The sequence below is a fragment of the Chiloscyllium plagiosum genome, unplaced genomic scaffold, assembly GCF_037043375.1.
Source record: "Chiloscyllium plagiosum isolate Xiang-an unplaced genomic scaffold, Cpla_swu_hap1 HiC_scaffold_39, whole genome shotgun sequence".
Classification (NCBI taxonomy): Eukaryota; Metazoa; Chordata; class Chondrichthyes; order Orectolobiformes; family Hemiscylliidae; genus Chiloscyllium; species Chiloscyllium plagiosum.
In genome coordinates, this window is record NW_028270177.1 from 40,374,829 (window position 1) to 40,399,415 (window position 24,587).

At 41.8% G+C, this 24,587-nt stretch overlaps 1 protein-coding gene across 1 annotated transcript in view; it reads right to left on the bottom strand.

Moving 5' to 3' along the window:
* Positions 1 to 24,587, bottom strand: part of adamts17 (ADAM metallopeptidase with thrombospondin type 1 motif, 17) — a 686,029-nt gene that overhangs the window by 64,187 nt on the left and 597,255 nt on the right. Inside the window, exon 21 of the mRNA XM_043677648.2 lies at positions 15,297 to 15,449. Coding sequence (XP_043533583.2) covers positions 15,297 to 15,449 — 153 coding nt within the window. The remainder of the gene's footprint in view (positions 1 to 15,296; positions 15,450 to 24,587) is intronic.

Below are 24,587 nucleotides of genomic sequence, written 5' to 3' on the forward strand. Positions count from 1 at the left end.
AGACAGCAACTGGTATACAGATTTTGTTTCCTCACTTTAGCAGGAATGTACTGACATTGGAAGCAGTTCAGAGAAGGTTTAGTAGGCTCATTCTTGGGATGAAGAGTTTGTCATAATGAGCAGCTTGAGCCTATACGCAGTGAAGTTTTGAGGGATGACAGTCAATCATATTGAGACAAACAAGATCCCAAGAGGGCTTGAGGTGGATGCTGACAGAATGTTTCCTTTTGTGGAGGAATCAAGAACTGGGGACAGTTTTAAAAAAACGAGGAGGAAGTGAGGACTGCACGTGCAGGAGATCAGAGTTGAGAGTGTGGCGCTGGAAAAGCACAGCAGATCGGGCAGCATCCGAGAAACAGGAGAATCAACTTTTCAGGCATCATCATGCCCTTCATACGGGCTTATGCCTGAAACATCAATTCTCCTGCTCCTCAGATGCTGCCTGACCTGTTGTGTTTTTTCAGCGCCACACTTTACAACACAGTTTAAAAATAAGGGTCTCCCATTTAAGACAGAGATCAGAATGCATTCTTCTCTCTGAAATTTGTTAGTTTTTTGAATTATCTTCCAAAGACAGCAATGCTATTCAAGGTTGAGTTTGTCAGTTTTTGATTGATAAGGGCAGGAAAATGCAGTTAAAGACATGAGCAAATCAGCAATCACCTTACAGCATGGTAGAGCAGGTTCACCAGGCCGGATAGGCCACTCCTGCTCTTCTTTCTTATGATCATATGAACTTACACAATTATCCCTGTGCCCACAGGTCTACACTGGCCTCCATTCTGCAAATGGTTTGATTTTTAAATAGTCAAATGTGTCCCAAATTTCCCTTGCCTCACCCCTTCTTATCTCTGTAACATCCTCCAATGCTACAAGCTCAGAGACCTCAATGCTTCTTCAAATCTGGCCTCTTGCTCATCCGTATTTGTCTTTGCTCAACGACTGATGTCTGTGAATTTGGAATACCTTCCCTAACCTCTCTTTCTTCTCCCCCTAATGGGCTCCTTCACACCTATCTTTTTGATCCCTCTGTCTTAATCTCTCTTTATGGGGCTCAATGGCAAATTCTTGCTTGTTAAAACTCCTGTGAAGTGCCTTGGGATATTCTACTATGTGAATGGCACTACATAAATGTAATTGTTGTTGATACTTCTATAAATAGTGCTGAATGGTTGGAAGTACCATACCAAGTTATAAACCAAATTAAGAAGCTTGAGTTGTTTCATATGTTGACCCAATAGCTTGAAGGGCATTTCACTGAAACGTATTTCTCCAGAAACAGGAGATTTGTTAATTTATACTCTGGATAGTTGGTTTAATTCAATAATTAAATATGCTTAATAGACTAATAAAAAGTGCACAGCACATTATTTCCAAGACTGCATCATTCAGAGCTCTCCATGGTACAAGTCCTAGGTTACACCAATTATAAACTTAATGCACTTTCCTATAAATAAATGTTTCTCACAGGTAATTAGGAAAATACCTGCAAGGCATAAAATGTGGCAAAGAGCACATAATTGTAGTTAAAATATAGGCTCTAGCTTTAAAATAAGAATATATTGTATAAAATGATATGAACAAGTAAATCCCTGGTATGATAACCCCGGGTGTATTTTCTCTGTAAACCATCTTCTTAATCCCCTCTTCTCTCCACCCTCACGTCCTATAACAAATGCAAGGAGCTCATGGATGCCTTTATAATTAAGAGTGAGATAACTTTGCTGCATTGTCCCCGTCTTTTCTTTCTACTAGCATACCTGGCCAAATGTCTTTTAATAATTCCATTCTTTCTGCTCTTCCTTAATAGAACTCACATCCTACTCTTCCTGCCCTCTCTGAGTTCATCTGCTCCATGAGGGTCAATTCCTGTTTCCTCAATCCTACTCCCACTAAACTGCTGGTCACCTAACTTCCCCTCTGAGACCCCATGTTAGCCAATACTGTAAAGACCCTCTCGTCTTTAATTCTGCAGTCAACACCCTGTCTTCAAGAAAAAACCTTTACCCGATAGTCCTTGCAAATTATCTTCCCATCTTCAAACTCCCTCTCATTTTTAAAGTCATCTTCTAAACTCTCTCACAGCTCTCCCAGAAAACCATGTCAGACTCTCTCCAATCAGATCTCTGTCCCTGCCACAGTCTAAAATAACTCTTCTTAAAGAATAGAAGGTAATTTGTGACTATGTGACTGTGACAAAGGTAAACTGTTCCTCCTTGTGTTCCTCCAGCACAACCTGCAACCTCAGATTGCCCGGTATATCCCTCACTCAACCATAACCATCCAGCCAGAGAATCAGCCCTGGTTCGATGGAGAATACAGGAGGGCATACCAGGGGCAGTAACATACATTCCTGATATTTAGGTGTCAACTTGGTGAAGCTACCAAACAGGGTTACTGTTTGGTAACCATATGGCATAAGCACAAAGTGATAGACAGAACTGAGTGATCCCAAACCAATGGATCAGACCTAAACTCTGCAGTCCTGCCACATCCAGTCATGAATGGTGGTGGACAATTAAACAATTCACTGGAGAAGGAGGCTTCACAAATATCCCCATCTTCAATAATGGAAGAGCCCACACATCAGTTCAAAAGATAAAGCTTAAGCATTTGCAGTGTCAACTGAATGATCCATCTTGGCCTCCCCCGGTGGTAACCATCATCACAGATGCCAAGACTTCAGCCAATTTGATTCACTTCACATGATGTCAAGAAATGGTTGAAGGAACTGGATACTGCAATGGCGATGGGCCCTGACAACATTCAGGCAACAGTACTGAAGACTTGTGCTCCAGAACTTGCTGCACCCTTGGCAAGTTGTTCCCGACCAATTACAACACTGGTATCTACACAACAATGTGGAAAATTACCCAGGTAAGTCCTGCACACAAAAAAAAGAGGACAAATCCAACCTAGCCACTACAACTCCATCAGTCCACTCTCGATCATCAGTAAAGTGACGGTAAGGTGTCATCAACTGTGTATCAAGCAGCACCTACTCAACGATGCCCAGTTTGGGTTCCAGCAAGGCCACTCATGAGGCGGTTGAACAGTTCATCACCTTCTCCCAACACCTTTCACCCTGACCTCGAGTTCACATGGGCTATCTCCAACACCTCCCTCCACTTCCTGGAGCTCTCAGTCTCTGTCTTCAGCAAGTGACTCAACACAGACATCTATTTCAAATCCACTGGCTCCCACAGCTACTGCAACCTCAAATTGCCCGGTATATCCCTCACTCAACCATAACCATCCAGCCAGAGAATCAGCCGTAGTTCAATGAACAGTGCAGGAGGGCATACCAGGAGCAGAAACATACATTCCTGATATTTAGGTGTCAACTTGCTATCACCTCCCCCCCCCCCCATAAAAACATGATCCTTACTCCCAATTTCTCCACTGTATCTGCTCCCAGGAGGAACAATTTCACCCCAGGACATCCCGCATGTCCTCCTATTTCAAAGTCTGCAATTACTCCTCCCGTGCGATTAGCAATGCCCTTCAACACATTTCCTCCCCTTCCCGCACTTCCACTTCCAAATCCCACTGCACCCCTCCAAACCGGATCAAGGATAGAACCCCAGGTCCTCGCATTCCACCTCACAGATCTCTGGATACAGCATGTTATCCTCCACCATTTTCACCACATACAGTCAGACCCCAGCACCAAAGATATATTTCCCTCTCCACCCCTAGCTGCATTCCACAGAGATCATTCCCTCCGCGACTCCCTCATTAGATTCACACTCCCCACCACCAACCCTATACACCCGTCACCTTCCCTTGCTGCTGCATGAGGTGCAAAACCTGCACCCACCTGCACCCCCATCACCTGCATCTAAGGCCCTGATGGATCATTTCAAATCCAACAGAGATTTTCCTGCACATTTACTGTATCCGTTCCTCTCAATGTGGTCTCCTCTACATTTGGGAGACTGACAGCCAACTCGCGGAGCAGTTCAGGGAACATCTCCGGTCCGTACTCACCAAACAACCCCACCACCCTGTGGACAACCATTTCAATTCCCCCACCCACTCCCCCAAAGACATGCAAATCCTGGCCCACCTCCACCACCAAATTAAAGCCACCCGACAACTGCAGGAAGAACATCCCATCTTCTGCCTTGGGACCCTACAACCACACGGCATCAACACTGACTTCACCAGTTTCCAAATCTCCCCTCCTCCCCACCTCATCCCAGATTCAACCCTCCAAGTCAGCACTGCCCTCTTGACCTGACCTAACTGTCCATCTCCCTTCCCATCTATTTACTCCACCTTCACCATCGACCTACCACAATCACCTCCCACCTGCATCCACCTATGGCCATCCAACCTACTTCCCTCAGCCCCACCCCCACACCCATATTTATCTCTCAGCCCCCTTCCCCCTCCTGATGAAGGGCTTATGTCCAAAACATCGACTCTCCTGCTCCTCAGATGCTGCCTGACCTGCTATGCTTTTTCCAGCACCACAATTTTTGACTGACCTCATTACAGCCTTGATTCAAACAAGGAGAAAAGAGCTGAGTTCCAAAGATGAGGTAAGAGTGATAGCCCTTGACATCAAGAATAGAGTGATGCTGGAAACGCACAGCAGGTCAGGCATCCAAGGAGCTGGAAAATTGACGTTTCGGGCAGGAGCTCTTCATTAGGAATCCTGATATCCCTTGACATCAAGCCCACAACTGCCTGAATGTGGCATCAAGGAGCCTTAACAAAACTAATCAATGGGAATTGGGGGAAAGGTTTCCACTGGTTGGATCTATACCTAGCACATAGGCAAATGGTTGTGGTTGTTTGAGTGGGGATGTTTGCCAATTATTGCACAATATTCAGCACCATTTGCAACTTCTGAGATACTGAAGAAGTCCATGTTCAAATGCAACAAGATCCAGGCTTGGGCTGACAAGTGGCAAGTAATATTTGTGCCATACGAATGCCAGACAATGACCATGTCCAAAAAGAGGCAATCTGGGTACTGTCTCTTAATATTCAACGGTGTCGCTATCACTGAATCCCCCACTATCGACATCCTGAGGGTTACCATTGACCAGAAACTCAACTGGAATCACAACGTAAACAGTGGCTGCGAAAGCAGGTCAGAGGTTCAAAATACTGCGGCAAGTAACTCACCCCTTGACTCACCAAAGTATGTCTACCATCCCCAAGGCACAAAGCAGGAGTGTGATGGAATAGTCACTACCTGCCTAAATGAGTGCACTTCTAACAACACTAAAGAAATGTGACACTATCCAGGACAAAGTAGTCCATTTGACTGGCAGAACTTTCACAAGTGTTCTCTCCCTCCACCATAAGTACTCAATTGCAGCAGTGTGTACTATCTACAAGATGCATTGCAGAAATTCACCAAAGCTCCTTCGACAGCATTTTTCAAACCTACAACCACTTCCATCTAGAAGGACATTGGGCAGCGAATACCACCACCTCCAAGCCACTAACCATCCTGACTTGGAAATATATTGCCCTTCTTTCACGGTTGCTGGGACAGAATCCTGAAATTCCATCACTGAAGGATCTACCTACAACACACAAGTACAGCTCTGGTTCAAGAAGGCACTCGCCACCACTTTCCTAAGGGCAATAGATGCTGGCCCAGCCAGCAACATCCATGTCCCATGATTGAAATTTTAAAAAAAATCCTGCTGCAGAGTCTGTTGCCTAACATTTCAAACTTGCTTCCATTGCTACCTCACTATTCATTGCCAAAGAATCACTTGTGTTGGTTTCCCTTTCAGTTCCTGCACTGTTACCTCTGGTCATTTGTCCCTGCCTCCAACCTTGGCTTCATCCAAATACTGTCCCTCAATGATGTCATCTGAAAGCACAGTATTAGTTTTTGCTGATAACACTTTGCTCAACCTCACCACTGCCTCTCCCTCTCCCAGTCACTCCATTGTCACTTATCTGACATCCAGTATTGGAAGAGCTAAACTTGCCTGTAATTAAATATTGGGAAGATTGAAGGCTTGTTTTTGTTCCCGGCTTGAAACACTGTACTTGAACTACCAAAGCCACCACTGCAAGCCATCTGCAATTAAACCAGTCTGTTCAAAACCTGGGTGTCACATTTTATCCTAAACTTCCAATCTTATATTTGTGCCACCACCAGGACTTTATATTTCTATCTCTAATGTCATCACCTGAATTCACTCTGGTTCCGCTCATCTGCTGCAGAAACTAACATTCACATCTTTGTTACCTCTGAGATTTGACTAATCCAATGGACCCCTGTCTGATCACTCTCCAGAAAGCTCTAGTCATCCAAAACAGATGACATGAAAATTAGTTTGTGATAAATAGTGAGGAGTATAGCCTTAAGTTACTGGGTTGGTTATGATGGCTGAGAGAAACTGAGGACTGCAGATGCTGGAGAGTAAGAGTCAAAGTGTGATGCTGGAAAACCACAGCCTGTCAGGCAGTAACCAAGGAGCAGGAGAGTCGACATTTTGGGCATTAGCTCTTCATCAGAATGTGTCCAATAAGTCACCAGCACTATGAAACAACCTTCTCATTTTTATAGAATGTAAAATCATTTGCTTGTATTAAAATGTGTAGATTAGAAGTATACCCTGAGAATATGGAGTCACCTTTCAGGACCTTGGCACAGGCTAGTCAGACACAAAGGCAAACACAGCTTGCAAAGTGCTTTTAGCGAATCACATTCCTGAAGAAAGGCTTACGCCTGAAACGTCGATTCTCCTGCTCCTCGGATGCTGCCTGACCTGCTGTGCTTTTCCAATGCCACACTTTTTGATTCTGGTTATATTGGCTGGTCAGTGCAAAATGAAATTCAAACCAAATTACTACACTTAGGCAGTACAAACAAGGCAAGGAATTACATGATGTCCAGTAGGATCCTAGGAATTAGTGAGCATTGGAGGAACACCAGTTTTTTAAGGCAGCAGGAGAGGTGAATAAAGTGGTAAAGAAGGCATATAGGTTACTTGCCTTTATCAGCTGAGGCTTAGAGTTTAACAGTAGGTAGGTTATGCTGAAATTATATAAAGTAAGGGTCAAGTGTGGGAAAATGGGCTTAGAAAAGTCAGGTGCTTGTTTATGATCAGAATATTCACTGTGAGCCAAAGGGTTGTTTCCTGTGCAGTAAGTCTCTGTTACTCTAAACCTGGTTATCTGTGTCTCCACTTACAGCAAGTCCCAATCTGCAGTCAACTCTGTGCTCACTGACTTGTATTGGCTCCCACTCAAGCAACCCTTTGTATGCATAGGTAATGGGATAATTGCAAAAGGACACTGACTTACAGAATTGCAGAATTCAACTTCCAAAGCAGTAATTAAAATCCTAATGAACACAAATTGAATTTTATTTACTTTGTCATTGCAAATCAGTAATCTTGACAGCAACTGTATTCCAAACAGCAGCATACAAATTCACTAAGAGCAATGCATAACATTACAGCTGTGTTCGTCTTTGTGTCTGACTAGCCTGTGCCAACTTCCTGAAAGGTGGCCCCATATTCTCAGGGTATACTTCTAATCTACACATTTTAATACAAGCAAATGATTTTGCATTCTATAAAAATAAGAAGGCTGTTTCACAATGCTGGTGATTTATTGGAGATGAGTTGTGTAGTGCACTGCTTCAATTATTTCAGTAGCCAAAATAAAATTCTTGTTCTGGTATCGGATTCTGGAAGCTCCTTCCTGCATTTACCCTGTCTAGTCCTGTTAAAATTTTATAGGTTGTTATGAGGCCTCTCTCATTCTTTTAAACTTGAATGAATAATGACCTAACCAATCTTCTTGTATCGGTCCTGCCATACCAGGGATCAATCTGATAAAATTTCATTGCACTCCTTCCATAGTCAGAACATCAGATTAGGAGACCAAAACTGTACACAGTACTCCAGGTGTGGTCTCACCAAGGTCTTGCACAATTGTGGCAAGGCACTCCTGCTCTTGTACTCAAAACCTCTCGCGATGAAGGCCAACATACCATTTGCCTTCTGTATCGCCTGCTTACTTTCAGTGACTGGGTACAAGTACACCCAGGTCTCACTGCACTTCCCCATTTTATCACTATTCAGATAATAATCTGCCTTCCTATGTGGATAATCTTACATTTGTCCACCTTATACTTCATCTGCCATGCATTTGTCACACACTCAACTTGTCCAAATCACACTGAAGCATCTCTGCATCCTCCTCACAGTTCTTGCTTTGTATTTGCTATAAAGGGAGTTCTAGTAGAAGTTTACTAGACTGATACTGGACATTGCAAGAGTGCCCTGTGAGGAATGATTGTTTCAACTAGAATGCATTCACTGGAGTTTAGAAGGATGAGACGGGGGATCTGATTGAAACCTATAAAATTCTGTGTGGGCTGGATAGACTAGATGCATCCCAAATACCCTTCCACCCAAGCTCTGTATTATCTGTAAACATGGAGATGTTGTATTTCATTCCCCCATCTAAATCATTAACATATATTTTGAATAGTTGGGGTTCATGCACTGATCCCTGATACATTAGACACTGCTTGCCACTGGAAGATGATACACTTATTTCTGCTGTTTGATTCCTATCTGCCAACCAGTTCTCTATCCATGTCAGTACACTACCCCCAATCCTACACACTTTAATACATTGAGTGACAGAATCTTATGTGAAATATTACAGGAACAGTTGCACTCCAACCCGTGTCTGTCTTTGCCAGATCATGGGATTACTGGGAAATAACAAATATATCCCAACAGAATGTTTTTGAGCTTCTGCTAGCAAATACACAGATGGAAAAATAGACAGGGGATTAATTTACAACGTGACTGACATGTGTGAAGTAACAACAGGGACTGTGTGTTTAGTTTCAGTCAGCTTAGCCTTTCAGTGTCTGCAATGACTATCTCAATAATACTGCCACTGTCACCTGGGTTTTGTAACATTAAATTTGGGCTTTTTAATTTGTTACTTGGTTTTGATAGGAAATGAATTGAGACCATGGCCCAGAGATTACGGTAGTGTTGAAGTGGAACGGATTACAGAAAGATGTGGACCAGGAACAGGAGTCGGCCATCTGACCCTTCATACCTGCTCTGTCATTCAATATGATCATGACTCATCCTCTGTCTCACTGCCATATTCCAGCTTACCCCCACATAACCTGTGACAACATAAAAATCTAAAATAATTAAAAATCTCTTCTTGAATATATTCAGGGACTTAGTCACTGCCGCTTTCTGTGGTGGAGAATTCCACACTCTCAATATGGCTTGAATGATGGAGTCTAACCTCATCTCAGTCCTAAATGGTCTACCCTGTATCCTGAGACTAAGTACCCTAGTTCTAGACTCCCTTCAACCAGGGAAAATGCCCTCCTCGCATCTAGTTTATCCTGTCCTGTTAGAATTTTATACATTTCAATCTGATCCTCTCTCATGCTTCTAAACTCCAATGAATACCTGCTTAGTCAAATGAGTCTCCCCTCATAGGAGGGTCTTTCCAGCTCTGGTATGAGTGGTGAGCCTCCAATGCACTCTCTCCTTGTAGCTAGTGATGAATAAATGAAGGATTTATTTATTGTCACATATATCTAGGAAAATACAGTGAAAAGTGTTCTGTCGCCACAATTCGGTGCCATTTTGAGGTACAAAAAGAATTTAAGAAAAGAACTTCAATAGAGTCCATCTTTACTTGCTGGCACCAGGCCTTTTGTAAGTTCCCCGCTCTGGGTCTACTGCATCCAGGCATTCCCACTCCAGGAACCGACACACCGCAGTCGACGATCCACCGCCGTCAAAAGTCCACACTCTAGGCCCACCAAGGTTAGGAGTCCCCACTCTGCCATTGTTCCAGCCAACACCCTATTGTCACTCCAGGACTCCACATATTGGGCCGACAAAGCCAGAAATCCCCACCGACAGTGCTCCAGCCTCCCGCAATGTCAGAAAGATGAAGAAATGGAAAAAATGACAGAAAGGAGAAGGAAGCACATCCTTCCTTAGATATTTTTAGTTATACTCAAATCCTCTTGCAATGAAGGCCAACTTACTATTTGCCTTCCCAACTGCTTGCAGCAGCTGCTTGTCTACTTTGACTGATGTGTAAGGATGCCCAGATCCATGCTTCCTAGTATGTCAGCATTAAATCATATTCTTCCTTTCCGTTTTTTTTACACTGAAGTGTATAACTTAATTAGCGATGTTGTACTTCATCTGCCATGTGTGTACCAACTGACTCAACTTGTCTACATCACTTTAGGCCTCCTTGCATTCTGCTCACAACTCAGAATGTTGCTCAGTTTTCTGTTTTCAGCAAACTTGGAAACGTTGCATATGGTTCCTTCATTTATATATACACATCGTGAGTAGCTGAGGCCTGAGCACTGATCTTGCAATACTCCACTGGTCATTTCTCTGCCATTTGGAAGAAGCCACTTTCTGATCTGTTTTCCATCTGTTAACTAATTATTGATCAATGCTAATATATTCCCCTCTATTCCATGTGCTTTATCTTTACCGACTACCGACATGGATAGAGCAGGGACAGGAATGGTTGTTGCAGCTCTGGGGTTTAGATATTTCAGTAAGAGTAGGGAAGATGATAAAACAGGGGAAGGTGTGGCATTGTTAGTCAAGGACAGTATTACCAGGACATCTATTGAGGTACTATGGGCTGAGGTTAGAAACCGGAAAGGAGAGGTCACGCTGTTGGGAGTTTTCTACAGGCCTCTGAATGGTTCCAGAGATGTAGAGGAAAGGATTGCAAAGATAATTCTGGATAGGAGCGATAATAATAGGGTAGCTGTTATGGGGGACTTTAACTTTTCAATATTGACTGGAAATACTATAGTTTGAATAGTTTAGATGGATTAGTTTTTGTCCAATGTGTGCAGGAGGGTTTCCTGACACAGTATCTAGACAGGCCAACAAGGGGCAAGGCCACATTGGATTTGGTACTGGGTAACGAACCTGGTCAGGTGTTAGATTTGGAAGTAGGTGAGCACTTTGGTGATACTGGCCATAATTCTTAATTTAGCAATGGAAAGGGATAGGTATGTAACGGAGGATAAGAGTTAAAGCCAGGGGAAAGGCAATTACGATGCGATTAGGCAAGATTTAGGATGCATGGAATGGGGAAGGAAACTGCAGTGGATGGGCATGATTGACATGAGGAGTTTATTCAAGGAACAACTACTGCATGTCCTTGATAAGTTTGTACCTGTCAGGCAGGGAGGAAGTTGGCGAGCAAGGGAGCCATGGTTTACTCAAGAAGTTGAATCTCATGTCAAGAAGAAGAAGAAGAAGAAGACTCATGTAAGGATGAGGCATGAAGGCTCAGTTAGGGCACTTGAGAGTTATAAGTTAGCCAGAAAGGACCTAAACAGAGAGCTAAGAGGAGCCAGGAGGGCACATGAGAAGTTGTTGGCAGGTAGGATCAAGGAAAATGCTAAGGCTTTCTAAAGGTATGTCAGGAATAAAAGAATGACTAGAGTAAGATTAGGGCCATTCAAGAACAGTAGTGGGAAGTTGTGTGTGGATTCACAGCAGATAGGAGAAGTGCTAAATGAATATTTTTTATCCGTATTCATACTGGAAAAAGACAACGTTGTCGAGAAGAGTACTGAGAAACAGGCTACTAGACTAGATGGCATTGAGGTTCACAAAGATGAGGTGTTAGCAATTCTGGAAAGTGTGAAAATAGATAAGTCCCCTGGGCCGGATGGGATTTATTCCAGGAATCTCTGGGAAGCCAAAGAGGAGATTTCAGAGCCTTTGGCTTTGATCTTTACATCTTCATCGTCTACAGGAATAGTGCCAGAAGACTGGAGGATAGCAAATGTTGTCCCCTTGTTCAAGGAGGTGAGTGGAGACTACCCTGGTAAATTTAGACCAGTGAGCCTTCCTTCGGTTGTGGGTAAAGTGTTGGAAAAGGTTATAAGATATAGGATTTATAATCATCTAGAGAGGAATAATTTGATTAGGGATAGTCAAAACGGTTTTGTGAAGGGTAGGTTGAGCCTCACAAACCTTATTGAGTTCTTTGAGAAGGTGCCCAAACAGGTGGAAGAGAGAGTAACGCTGTTGATGTGGTGCTTATGGATTTCAGTAAGGCGTTTGATAAGGTTCCCCATGGTAGGCTATTACAAAAAATAAAAAGGCATGGGTTTGAGGGTGAAATTGGCTAGCTGAAAGAAGGCAGAGAGGGCGATTGACTGGAGATGTTCATCATGGAGTTCAGTTACTAGTGGAGTACCGCAGGATTTGTTTTGGAGCCACTGCTGTTTGTCGCTTTTAAAAGTGACCTGGATGAGGGCGTAGATGGATGGGCTAGTAAATTTGAGGATGACACTAAAGTTGGTGGAGTTGTGGATAGTACTGAAGGATGTTGCAGGTTACAGGGGAACATGGATAAGCTGCAGAGCTGGGCTGAGAGGTGACAAATGGAGTTTAATGTGGAAAAGCGTGAGTTAACTCACTTTGGAAGGAGCAACAGGAATACAGAGTACTGGGTTAATAGTAAGATATGGTAGTGTAGATAAGCAGAGAGATCTTGGTTTTGATGTGCATAGATCCCTGAAAGTTGCCACCCAGGTTGACCGGGTTGTTAAGAAGGCATATGGTGTATTGATTTTTATTGGTAGAAGGATTGAATTTCGGAGGTAATGTTACAGCTGTACAAAACTCCAGTGCAGCTGCTTTTAGAGTGTTGCATGCAGTTCTGGTCACCACATTTTAGGAAGGATGTGAAGCTTTGGAAAGGGTTCAGAGGAGATTTACTAGGATACTGCCTGGTATGGAGGGAAGATCTTATGAGGAGAGGCTGAGGGACTTGAGGCTGTTTTTGTTAGAGAGAAAAAGGTTGAGAGGTGACTTAATTATGACATATATAATAGTCAGAGAGTTGGATAGGATGGACAGTGAGAGCCTTTTTCCTCAGATGATGATGGCCAGCATGAGGGGACATACTTTAAATTGAGGGGCGGTATATTTAGGACAGATGTCAGAGGTAGTTTCTTTACTCAGAGAGTCGTAAGAGCGTGAAATGCCCTGCCTGCAACAGTAGTAGACTCGCCAACGTTAAGGTATTTAATTGGTCATTGGATAAACATATGGATAAAAATGGAATAGTTTAGGTTGGATGGGCTTCATATTGATTTCATAGGCCGGCTCAATATCGAGGGATGGCCGGCCTGTAATGCGCTGTAATGTTCGATGTCCTGTGTACCCTCTTACGAGGGACCTTTCAAAAGCCTTCTGAAAATTCAAAGATACCACATCCACTGGTTTTCCCTTATCTATATGTGTGGGTTACCTCCAGAAATCAATATAACAGCTCAGTGTCTCAACTCCATTATGTTTCCATGTTATGTAACTGGTAAAGACCAACCCATACAGTCTCAGCAGTATGTCAAGCAACAAGCCATAAAGAGAAGTTGGAGGTCTTTTAAATGGATTGTGGATATAGATGCAGAATGGCATCTAAGTTGAATGAAATTACTGCTGGATGCATTCTGGAAGATGAGGGAAAAAGGGTGGAGTGGCAAGTGGAGAAAATAATAAAAATTGAAAATCCGTAATGGCAAGTTTAAACACCAACCTGAACTGTTCAAATTCAAACCATGAGAAATTCATGCTGCACATGTTAATGGCGGGGAAAAGCTAAAAAATAATTTGCAAACATCTCAGTGAAGTTTCTCAAAAATGTGAGTTACCTGCAACCCCTACCCCAACGCTGCAACAAAAAAATCCTTGAAGTCAATGAGTAAGTTTCTCACTAACATCCAAACATGTTTATGTGAAGCCTTGGACTGGACCGGTGCTTCTGAGTAAAAGTTTTTAAAATGTTGTGACCTCACCTTCCCCCAAGCTACTTGTTCTGGAGAATTCTCTGCAACACATAGAAAATACCTTTTGTTGTAAATGTTTGAAGTGGAGACACATCCAAGGGGGAAACAGAGGGTCCTGAGGGATGGATGACAGAATGGAAGGGAAAGGCGTCAAGATGTGGATTAATTGTCTTGGAAGAGAATCCAGAACTGATGAAATGTTAACATCCCAGAAGATTATAGGCCTGGAAGAGGTTACAGAGATAGCAAAGAGCAAAGTCATAAAGGCCTCTGAATATTAGGATCAGAATTTAACATTTGAGGTGTTGCCAGTGCTCTGAGCACAAAGGCAATGTGTGAATAGGACTTACTAATGGGAGGACAGCAGAAATTTAGGTGACCTTAAGTTGATGGAGGGTGGAAGTTGGAAAATAGGCTAACAGTGCTTTCTAATAGTTGGTGTTAAAAAAAACAAGAATGGAGTTTACAGGAACAGATGGACTGAGATAGGGGAGGGGGATGAGTGATGTCAGAGCATCATTATTTGCATTAGAGTAATACTATTTGTATTTGTATGAGTCTGTTCCCTCAGGTGGTTGTAAAAGTTCCCAGTGCATGATTCCTCAACTGGCATTGTTAAAACTGCTGCTCTAACAGTAAGTATCTATCCCTTAGTTCATTTTGGAAATTGACTCCACTCCACATTCATCAACTTCCCTCAGACCTTTATGGCTGTACCTTCTGCACCCCTTTTGAATTATATTGTCTAAATTACTGCCTTGAGTTCCCAAAAGACTTTCCATGAGGCAATATTCTTGTTTCTTTGTAGATCTAATTTCTTCATGCTTCATAGCTTCAAACAACAGATGTTGCCTTTTGGAAGAGGGGTGGATATTCTTTGAGACATGCATTGTAAAATGTTCAGGAATAATAACCTGATTTTAAATACAAATCCAAGATCTCCCCCAGAGATCTTTGAACTTTCCCTAACATGCATAATGTTTAAAATCAAAATAGAGACAGAAATTGCTGAAGAAACTCAGCAGGTTTGGCAGTATCTGTATAGAGAGAAACAGGATTAATGTCTTGTGCTCATTTGATTTTTCTTCAGAACTTTATCAAAAATGCTGAACAATTCTTAGAGGTTACGTTATAGCTTGCACAACAGTCTGGTTTATACTGTGTCTTTATCAAACTGGCCACAAGATTATTGCCTGTGGTGAGTGCCACCCAGTAATAGTCACATGACTGCAGCAAGCCAGGAGATGCATTGGTGCAGTATTTTATTTCTATCCTAAACATCCCCATTTTTATACAAAACAATTGCATGCATTATCATTTGAATTACCCAGGTTATCCACAATGCATACAACTGTACACATGTATTGCTTACAAAATCATGCTCAGCTGTTCATGTGTGTGAGGTTTCTTTTCTGGGGACAGTTGCCACACAGATGCAAGAACATGTCGGAATAAAGTCACATACCTTTGACCATTCTCCTGTCCGCCACTTGTAGCAGTTTGTGTGGTCTTCGCACTCCTCCTCCTCACTGGGTTTAGTCGCGAGATCACACTTGCTTTGTGGACTGGTGCAGTTCACTGTCCTTAGGTGAATTCCACGACCACAGTCTGTCGAGCACTGCAGGGAATTGTTCACAATTAACATTTCCATTCTTCTTCCACACATTCAATTTTTTCATATTTTCATGCTCTCATCCGATTCTACAGAATTCAGCTCACTATCAAATTTATCCATATAAACAATACATGGGATTTTACTATTTTCAGTTAAAGCATTTTGTCAAATAAGATTTATAGCACCCAGTTTGCCATGGCTCTTAATTTCAGCTCTGATGAAGAGTCTTTTAGACTTGAAATGTTAGCTTGCTTTCTCTCCTGCCTGACCTGCTGTGACCTCCATGCTTTTGCTGGTTCTTTGAATGAGCTATTTAATTTGTCTCACTCTCTTGCTCTTTCCTCTAAATTCTTTCCTTTCTGGGGAGAGGTGATAGTGTCATGATAGGGTCACTAGATGAGTATTCCAGGATAATGTTCTAGGGTCCCTGGTTTGAATCCCACCATGACAGATGATGCAAATTGAATGCAATACAAACCTGGATAGCTTAATGATGACCATGTAAACACTATCGACTGCAGTGTGGTTGATTGTTAATTACCGCTCTAGGAAATTAGGGATAGGGAGAAAAATTCTAGTCTGGCCAGATGATGCCCACATCCAATGAATATTATGAAAAATATTAAAATATTCAGTTCCCTTTTTAAAGTTCCAATTGAATGTGCTTCCACCATGCTTTCAGACAGCATGGTCCAGTCTCTAACAACACTGAGTAAAAAATAAAACTCATTTAATTCTGGTTCTATTGCAAGTTACCCAAGACTTAGTGGAAAATGTAACAAATTCATCCCCTTCACGAACACCACCTGAAGTATTAGCCTGGTTATCCTCTTACTTCTAAATGATGACCGCCCTGGAGTCAATTTAGGTTTCTATTTGAGATTTTTAGAATCTTTGTGCTCTGTTTTTACCTCAGTAACCTGTCTTGAATTAACTCCTCTCTAAATCAGTCACAATGCTGGAAACAGCATCAGACTGCAGCACTTGGCCAGAGCAGCTTTGAAAATCTGCCAGTCTGAGCCTTGGTACACAATCTGATTTGATATAACAAGCTGTCATTCAAACTCCACCTAACATCATTAAAACTTCATTAATGAATGTTGAAACTTTATTGCTGGAACAGCACAGCAGGTCAGGCAGCATCCAGGGAACAGGAGATTCGACGTTTCGGGCACAGGCCCTTCTTCAGGCCCTTTTTCCTGAAGAAGGGCCTGTGCCCGAAACGTCGAATCTCCTGTTCCCTGGATGCTGCCTGACCTGCTGTGCTGTTCCAGCAATAAAGTTTCAACTTTGATCTCCAGCATCTGCAGACCTCACTTTCTCCCCTTCATTAATGAATGCCCTACACTGTAGTTCCCAAAGGGGAATAAGGATTAATGGCAGCCACGGATAAAGCACCTTGCTTCTCACCCCATGCCTTAAACTGAGAATAAAATAAAACACTAGTACAATAAACCACTTGGAAATTTAAGACGTGTCTTCATTATTGACTAACATCATGGAAACTATTGACAGCTAAGTGTTAGCCAATTGTAGAGTTAACAGAGGATTTAACACTGTGAGCTGTATTACCAACACAAGGTCAAAAGGTGTGGTGCTGAAAAAGCATAGCCAGTCAGGCAGCACCTGAGGAGCAGGAGAATTGATGTTTCGAGCATAAGCTCTTCATCAGCTCTTCATCTTTCCAGCACCACACTTTTTGACTCTGATCTCCAGCATGTGCAGTCCTCACTTCCTCCCAGTTGATTATTACTAACACAGGCATGAGAGGCAAGGTATCAAAGTATAGTAATTATCAAATCAAATTGTTAAAAACAAAGAACCTGAAACTGAAATTCAAGTGAAGGACTGGACATGTTCTGCATGAAATTTGGCATTTTTACTTGTTTAATTTGAAAATAAACAACAAAAATTCGACAGCAATACTCAGCAAATAAGCCCTTCATTGCACAAAGTGGCCCGAAAACTCCAGTTCTCATTCCCATCTTTAAAGATCTCCACTGTCTTACCCCTCCCTACCTCAGAGGAGATTTTTTTTTTGTGTTACAATTCAAAACACTGAATTCTCTGTTGCTTTTATTCTGGCCTTTTGAGCAACTTGAACCTTCATATGTCAAACCAATGGATACCATATCTTCACTTACCTCGATCTTATGATGAATTCTTTGCATTTTCACATCCTTTTCATCTTATAATAACCTCAAAGCATGTGTCTATGATCAAGGCTTTGTTCGCTTGGCATTTTGTTTCAGAAACACAGTGTCTTGGAATTATTTTCTAAGTTAACGGTGATGTACAAATATAAGTCAAAGTGGTAATAAGCAATATGAATTCTTCACAGCCAAAGCTGAGTTCTAAACTCTGCAGGCTTTGTGGAGCAGCTCGATCACAGTTTTCACATCAGTAGCACTAGTTTCACACTGGCTGTTTCTGCTGACACTGATATTTACAAGACAGCAGAACATTCTGGAAGGGCATTATTAGAGATCGCCCCGAACCTTGAGGCCATGCCGGTTGCAATTCTCCAATCATGTTTCAAAGCACTAAAATAACACCAATGATGCAGCACTGGAAATATCCACGCTTTAATGAAAATGACCAGGTTCAAATGTGACATTCAACCTGGGCACATTATCCTAATTTGACATCAGGTCACTGAATCCCCACCTATTTCTTAGTATGACTATTTTCTTAAAGCATAATAAATAAAAAAACTTTCCTTTATAAATTCATATCTCTTTGTTTAGAGTGTTTCCAGGGAATTCTACAAATTGGAGTTTGTCTTATAAAGGCTAATTGACACAGTGTGGAGATGCATTTACAATTATATTTGGTACACATTTAGCAATAAAGCTCTTTTGTACTTTGTCTTCTCATTAAATCTTTATCTAACTCATTAAATTCACCTTTGGATGGGAATATTGATTGGAGAAATGCATTTGTGCATAGTGTACTCAGTGGCTTTCTGTTGCTATGTGACTTCTACCTCTGCTGTAAGTATTTTCACTACCATTTCTGGTAACCATTAAGCACATTACATGAAGCATGGTATCAACAGTGTCCAGTTAAAATGGTATGGATTTCCAGTGCTGTTAGGGAGTCCACACCTCTAAAAAGAAAAGGAAACATTAAAACTGAAGTTTGCATCTTTGAAGTATTGGGTGAGTCAGAATGGCTGTGAGCTTGCAATTTTGCTGCTGTGGAAATGAAGGGAGATTCGAGAGAATTGGATTTTTTGCCACTCTCAATGATAAAGCTATGAAATAAAAAGACTGAGCAAATACAAGTAGTAACCCTGTTATCAGTGCTGGGACAAAAGTGCTACAAGCTGTATTGTAGACTAGACCTCAAAAGAACAGCAGAGAGCTCAGACAGCTGAGGTTTTGACGACATACTTTGAATGTTACTAATTAATGTTATGTGTTTAATATTAGAGTTCTGGGGGACAGGAAGACTATTTATCAGAATGTGATAAATTTAGCTGGTACCTGTGAATTTGGACAATTGGAAGATAATCTTGACTGAGATAGGAATCTTCTGCGAACAAGCCATTTTGCTGTGAGAATACAAACATCTTGTCAAGAAAATGATTAACTTACGCAGAAGCTCTGGGGTTGTAAATCACCAGCTGGAACATATTGGGGTAAAATTGACGAGGTTTTGCATATGTTGAGACATATTCCAAGCTGAACAACATATTGAAAAAAAAAGGATGAAATAGTTGCAGAATAGCCAATGCTGAGAGATATTCTAAGCTGGACAACATATTGAAAGAAAGGGCTGAAATAGTTGCATAACAGCCAGCAAAGATCAAAGCCAGCGGACAGGATGTAAGTATTGAAGAGGACATGGTAGAAAAAGAATAGGACCATTTCCAAGTGAAAGCAAGGTTATAATTACAAAAATCTGAATCATTTTGCATATAAATATTTAGCAAGAAAGAAACAAAGCAAGTCTAGCAAGATTGCTGCTGAAGAGATACCAGCTGGTGATTCTAATGAATCTATGTTTGTATAAAAGGTTGCCAGTGTCAGATTGAAAAGAGATAAATGGTTTGTGACTATTAAAATAGTGAATGCAGTAGGAAGCCATTAAACTAATGTGAAGTCAGATAGACGTTGGTATTTTGTGTGATATGGGCTTTGCAGTCACTATATAAAGTGACTCACAAAAGTGACCCAAAAATTAAATCAGTCAAAGGCATGTTCAAAACTACATAATGGAATGATACTCCAGAGGACAAACAAAACTGGGAGTCAAATGCAATAGGAATATTTGGAATTCTAGATAGTAGATGTTAAGTCTTCTGGAATATGTATTTTGGCTATACGTTTGAGAGACTAAATTCAATTGTTTTGTTATACATGTGGGGTTTGTAGTTTATTGGAACAGCATACCATTAGAATTTTGATTTCTTAAGGAACAGTTAGTAGTTAGAGGGGAATTGTACAAACAGATCCTTCTTATGTGGTGATCAGAACAGCACACATTACCCCAGCTGTGGCCTAATCAAATCTCTAAACAATTTTAGTATCACCTCCCTGCTCTTGTATTTAATGTCTTAGCTAATAAAAGCAAGTAACTCATATGCTTTCTTAACCACCTTATCAAAGTTCCCTGCTACATTCAGGGATCTATGAATGTGCACACCAACATCCTTCTACCATGTACCATATCAAAACCTTGCTGAAGACCATGTAGATCACATTAAATGCATTACACTCATCAACATTCCTGCTTACCTACTTAAAACAAAATTGATCAAATTTGTCAAACATGACCTTTCCTGAACTGAAACATGCTGAGTGTTCCTGGTTAATCGTATCTCTTCAAGTGTAAATACATTCTGTCACCCAGTATTGGGTGTACCGAGATAAAGTGATAGCCCAGAGTGGCATCTTTCACAAAGCATACAGAATCATAGAACACAGAACAGTGCAAAACAGGAGCAGGCCCTATGGCCCACTGTGTCTGTGCCAATCACAATGCTATTATGAACTAATCCCATTTGCCTCCACGTATACCTCCAATCACTGCCTGTTCATATGTCTGTTTAAATGACTCTTACACATTGCTATTGTTAATGCTTCTATTACCTCCACTGGGGAGGCATTCCAGGCACCTACAACCCTTGTGCAACCATTTATCCTTGCACATGTCCTTTAAACTTTCCCTCTGTCACCTTTAACCTGTGCCCTCTAGTATTTGACATTTCCACCCTCGGAAAAAAAAATCTAACTATCCACTTTATCCATGCCTCTCATAATTTGATATACTTCTGTCAAGTCCACCCCTCAGCCTCCAATGTTCTAGCAAAAACATTCCAAGTTTAGGGTGTAGGTTTTCTCGCTGAGCTGTAGGTTTGATATCCACACGTTTCATTACCTGGCTAGGTAACATTATCAGTGGCAACCTCCAAGTGAAGCGAAGCTGTTGTCTCCTGCTTTCTATTTATATGTTTGTCCTGCATGGGGATCCTAGGGTTTGTGTTGATGTCATTTCCTATTCGTTTTCTGAGAGGTTGATAGATGGTATCTAGATCTATGTGTTTGTTTATGGCGTTGTGGTTGGAGTGCCAGGCCTCTAGGAATTCTCTGGCATGTCTTTGCTTAGCCTGTCCCAGGATAGATGTGTTGTCCCAGTTGAAACGGTGTTTTTTTTTCTCCGTGTGTAGGGCTACGAGGGAGAGAGGGTCGTGTTTTTTTGTGGCTAGCTGGTGTTCGTGTATCCTGGTAGCTAACTTTCTTCCTGTTTGTCCTACATAGTGTTTCTGGCAGTCCTTGCATGGAACTTTGTAGATGGCGTTGGTTTTGTCTATGGGATGTACTGGGTCTTTTAAGTTTGTTAGTTTTTGTTTGAGAGTGTTTGTGGGTTTGTGTGCTACTAGGATTCCGAGGGGTCTTAGTAGTCTGGCTGTCATTTCTGAAACTTCTTTGATGTATGGTAAGGTGGTTAGGGTTTCTGGCTGTGTTTGGTCTGCTTGTCGTGGTTTGTTCTTGAGGAATCTGCGGACTGTACTTTTTGAGTATCCGTTCTTCTTGAATACGTTATATAGGTGGTTCTCCTCTGTTTTCCGAAGTTCGTCTGTGCTGCAGTAGGTGGAGGGTCATTGGAATCGTGTTCTGATACAGCTTCGTTTGTGTGTGTTGGGATGGTTGCTGGTGTAGTTAGGTATTTGGTCAGTGTTTGTCGGTTTTCTGTATACGCAGGTTTGTAGTTCTCCATCGTCCGTTCGTTCAACTGTGACGTCCAGGAATGTGAGTTTGTTGTCGGTTCCTTCCTCCTTGGTGAACTTTATGCCTGTGAGGGTGTTGGTGATGTTAAATGTCTCTTCTATCTTGTTTCGTTTTGTGATTACAAAGGTGTCATCTACGTAGCGGACCCAGATTTTTGGTTTGATGGTTGGTAGGGCTGTTTGTTCTAGTCTTTGCATTACACTCCAATCCAGGCAACACCTTGGCAAAACTCTTTTGTACTCTATTTATCTCTCTTCCCCCTTTTCCCCACACCCCACAGTCCTGATGAAGGGCTTATGCATGAAATGTCGAATCTCCTGCTCCTAGATGTTGCCTGACCTGCTGTGCTTTTCCAGCACCATATTTTCTGACTGTTATCTTATCATCATGGTCAGTTATTTCTGACTAGTGAGATGGACCACTTGACTTCAGTGATTACCAGTGAGATTGTAGAATGTCTGAAAGCACACTGCAGTTGATATACTACTCCAGACCTTGTAATAAATTAAAATTGTCCTCAATTCGTGAGTGAAGCCATTTCATTAATGTTTGGGAAATTCTGCACGATACAGCATTTTCACACTATCTCGAGTCAAGCAGAAAGGGTGAGGCTAATTTGAAAATCACCAAAAGGATCACAGAAGAGGTGCAGCAAATCCAGCATAGACTTGTACAAAGCAATCCTTTAGTGGAGAAATATACCTACTGAAGATATAGGAAGTAATCCCTTGAACAATTAATGTTGTGCCATATACAAACTATTTTTCCGATACCAAAAGTACTGAGATATGAGTAACAAAATCTAAGTGAATTGACAGTAAGTCAGATTTCAGTTTGATAAAACTGCCAAATGATTGCCTGAACTGAGCAGCGGAGGGCCAGAGTACAAATATTGAACACTCTCAAGAGTCTGAACATGTAACAACTTTGAACATGTGCAGAGTGGTTGTAACCTTGATTGTACATGGTGAAAATGAATGACTAGTTATATGATTGCAACCACAGACATATCCATAAAGAAGTTGTTCATTCTCTACAGGCAACTGCTCAGTAAGATGCGATCTCACTACCTGTGCTGAGTACAAAATCATCATCAGTCCCAGAGGTCAACTGTTCCCTAAAAATGGAAATTTATCAGTAGCACTTACCATGGCAAGAACACAATCTCTTGAACATGAAAAGTGATTGTTTGGAAAAATGCATTAGTATTCAATGATTTATATCCCTCTTCTAAGTGCTTCCACTTCAGTTTGTTGCAGCTATTAAACACATTATGTAAAACAAGGATAGTCAAAGCACAATTGTAATTTTGCAACATTTGATTTTTCTTTGCAATCTTAATCTTAGGGATTTGAAAATTCAGATGAATATGTTCCTTCCTTTGAGATTTGCACACAGACTCCTGGAATTAAAAATAATATGCATCTTTATAATGTGCAAAATGAATAAATCAATCGAAATCTTGAAGTTTGAATTATTCCTCTCACTAGCTAAAACTTTATGGAAATAGGATTTGTCATGGCAATCTGGGCTGCTGTCAATTTTTAAACAAATGGGTGAACCGAAAGGAACACGTAGCAAACAAAATGAAAGAATAAAAACTGTGTTTTTGGATGTCTGATCTTTCTCAGTTTTATAGCACAAATTTCACTTCTGGCGATTGCTGTGAAAATCACATTTATCCTCGCTGAAGGGTATGGCAGAACAAATACTGTTGCCGCCCAATTTTGAGCTGGAAATCCAAAATTGAAAGCTATAAAATTTTACTTAATAGGAGCTATTCTCCCTGAAGTTTAGATAGACAATAGATTAGATTAGATTACTTACAGTGTGGAAACAGACCCTTCGGCCCAACAAGTCCACACCGCCCCGCCGAAGCGCAACCCACCCATACCCCTACATTTACCCCTTTAACCTAACGCTACGGGCAATTTAGCATGGCCAATTCACCTGACCCGCACATCTTTGTGACGGTGGGAGGAAACCGGAGCACCCGGAGGAAACCCACGCAGACACGGGGAGAACGTGCAAACTCCACACAGTCAGTCGCCTGAGTCGGGAATTGAACCCGGGTCTCTGGCGCTGTGAGGCAGCAGTGCTAACCACTGCGCCACCGTGCCCCCCACGGTGGCACAGTGGGCGGCACGGTGGCACAGTGGTTAGCACTGCTGCCTCACAGCGCCAGAGACCCGGGTTCAATTCCCGCCTCAGGCGACTGACTGTGTGGAGTTTGCACGTTCTCCCCGTGTCTGCGTGGGTTTCCTCCGGGTGCTCCGGTTTCCTCCCACAGTCCAAAGATGTGCAGGGTCAGGTGAATTGGCCATACTAAATTGCCCATAGTGTTAGGTAAGGGGTAAATGTAGGGGTATGGGTGGGTTTCGCTTCGGCGGGTCGGTGTGGACTTGTTGGGCCGAAGGGCCTGTTTCCACACTGTAATCTAATCTAATCTAATCTAATCTAGACAATACTTTTTAATAAACTTCACCATTTTCTCAGGGATGGGGAATTGAAAACTAGAGGGCATAGGTTTAAGGTGAGAGGGGAAAGATTTAAGAAGGTCCTGAGGGGCAATTTTTTTCATGCAGAGAGTGGCATTCATACAGAATGGGCTGCCAGACAAAGTGGTTAAGGCAGGTTCAACAGCAATATTTAAAAGTCTTTTGGCTAGGTACATGGATGGAAAGGGTTTAGAGGGATATGGACCAAATGCAGGCAATTGGAACTAGCTGAGTGGGCACCATGGTCAGCATGGGCCAGTTAGGGGCCAAAGGGCCTGTTTCCATGCTGTATTACTTTATGACTCTATGACGCTATTAGATCTATGTAAGTATAATACCTATATGAAAGCAGAGGAACAGTGGAGAAGATAGTTCAGGTACTGTTTTTACTAGCAGGAGACAGACAT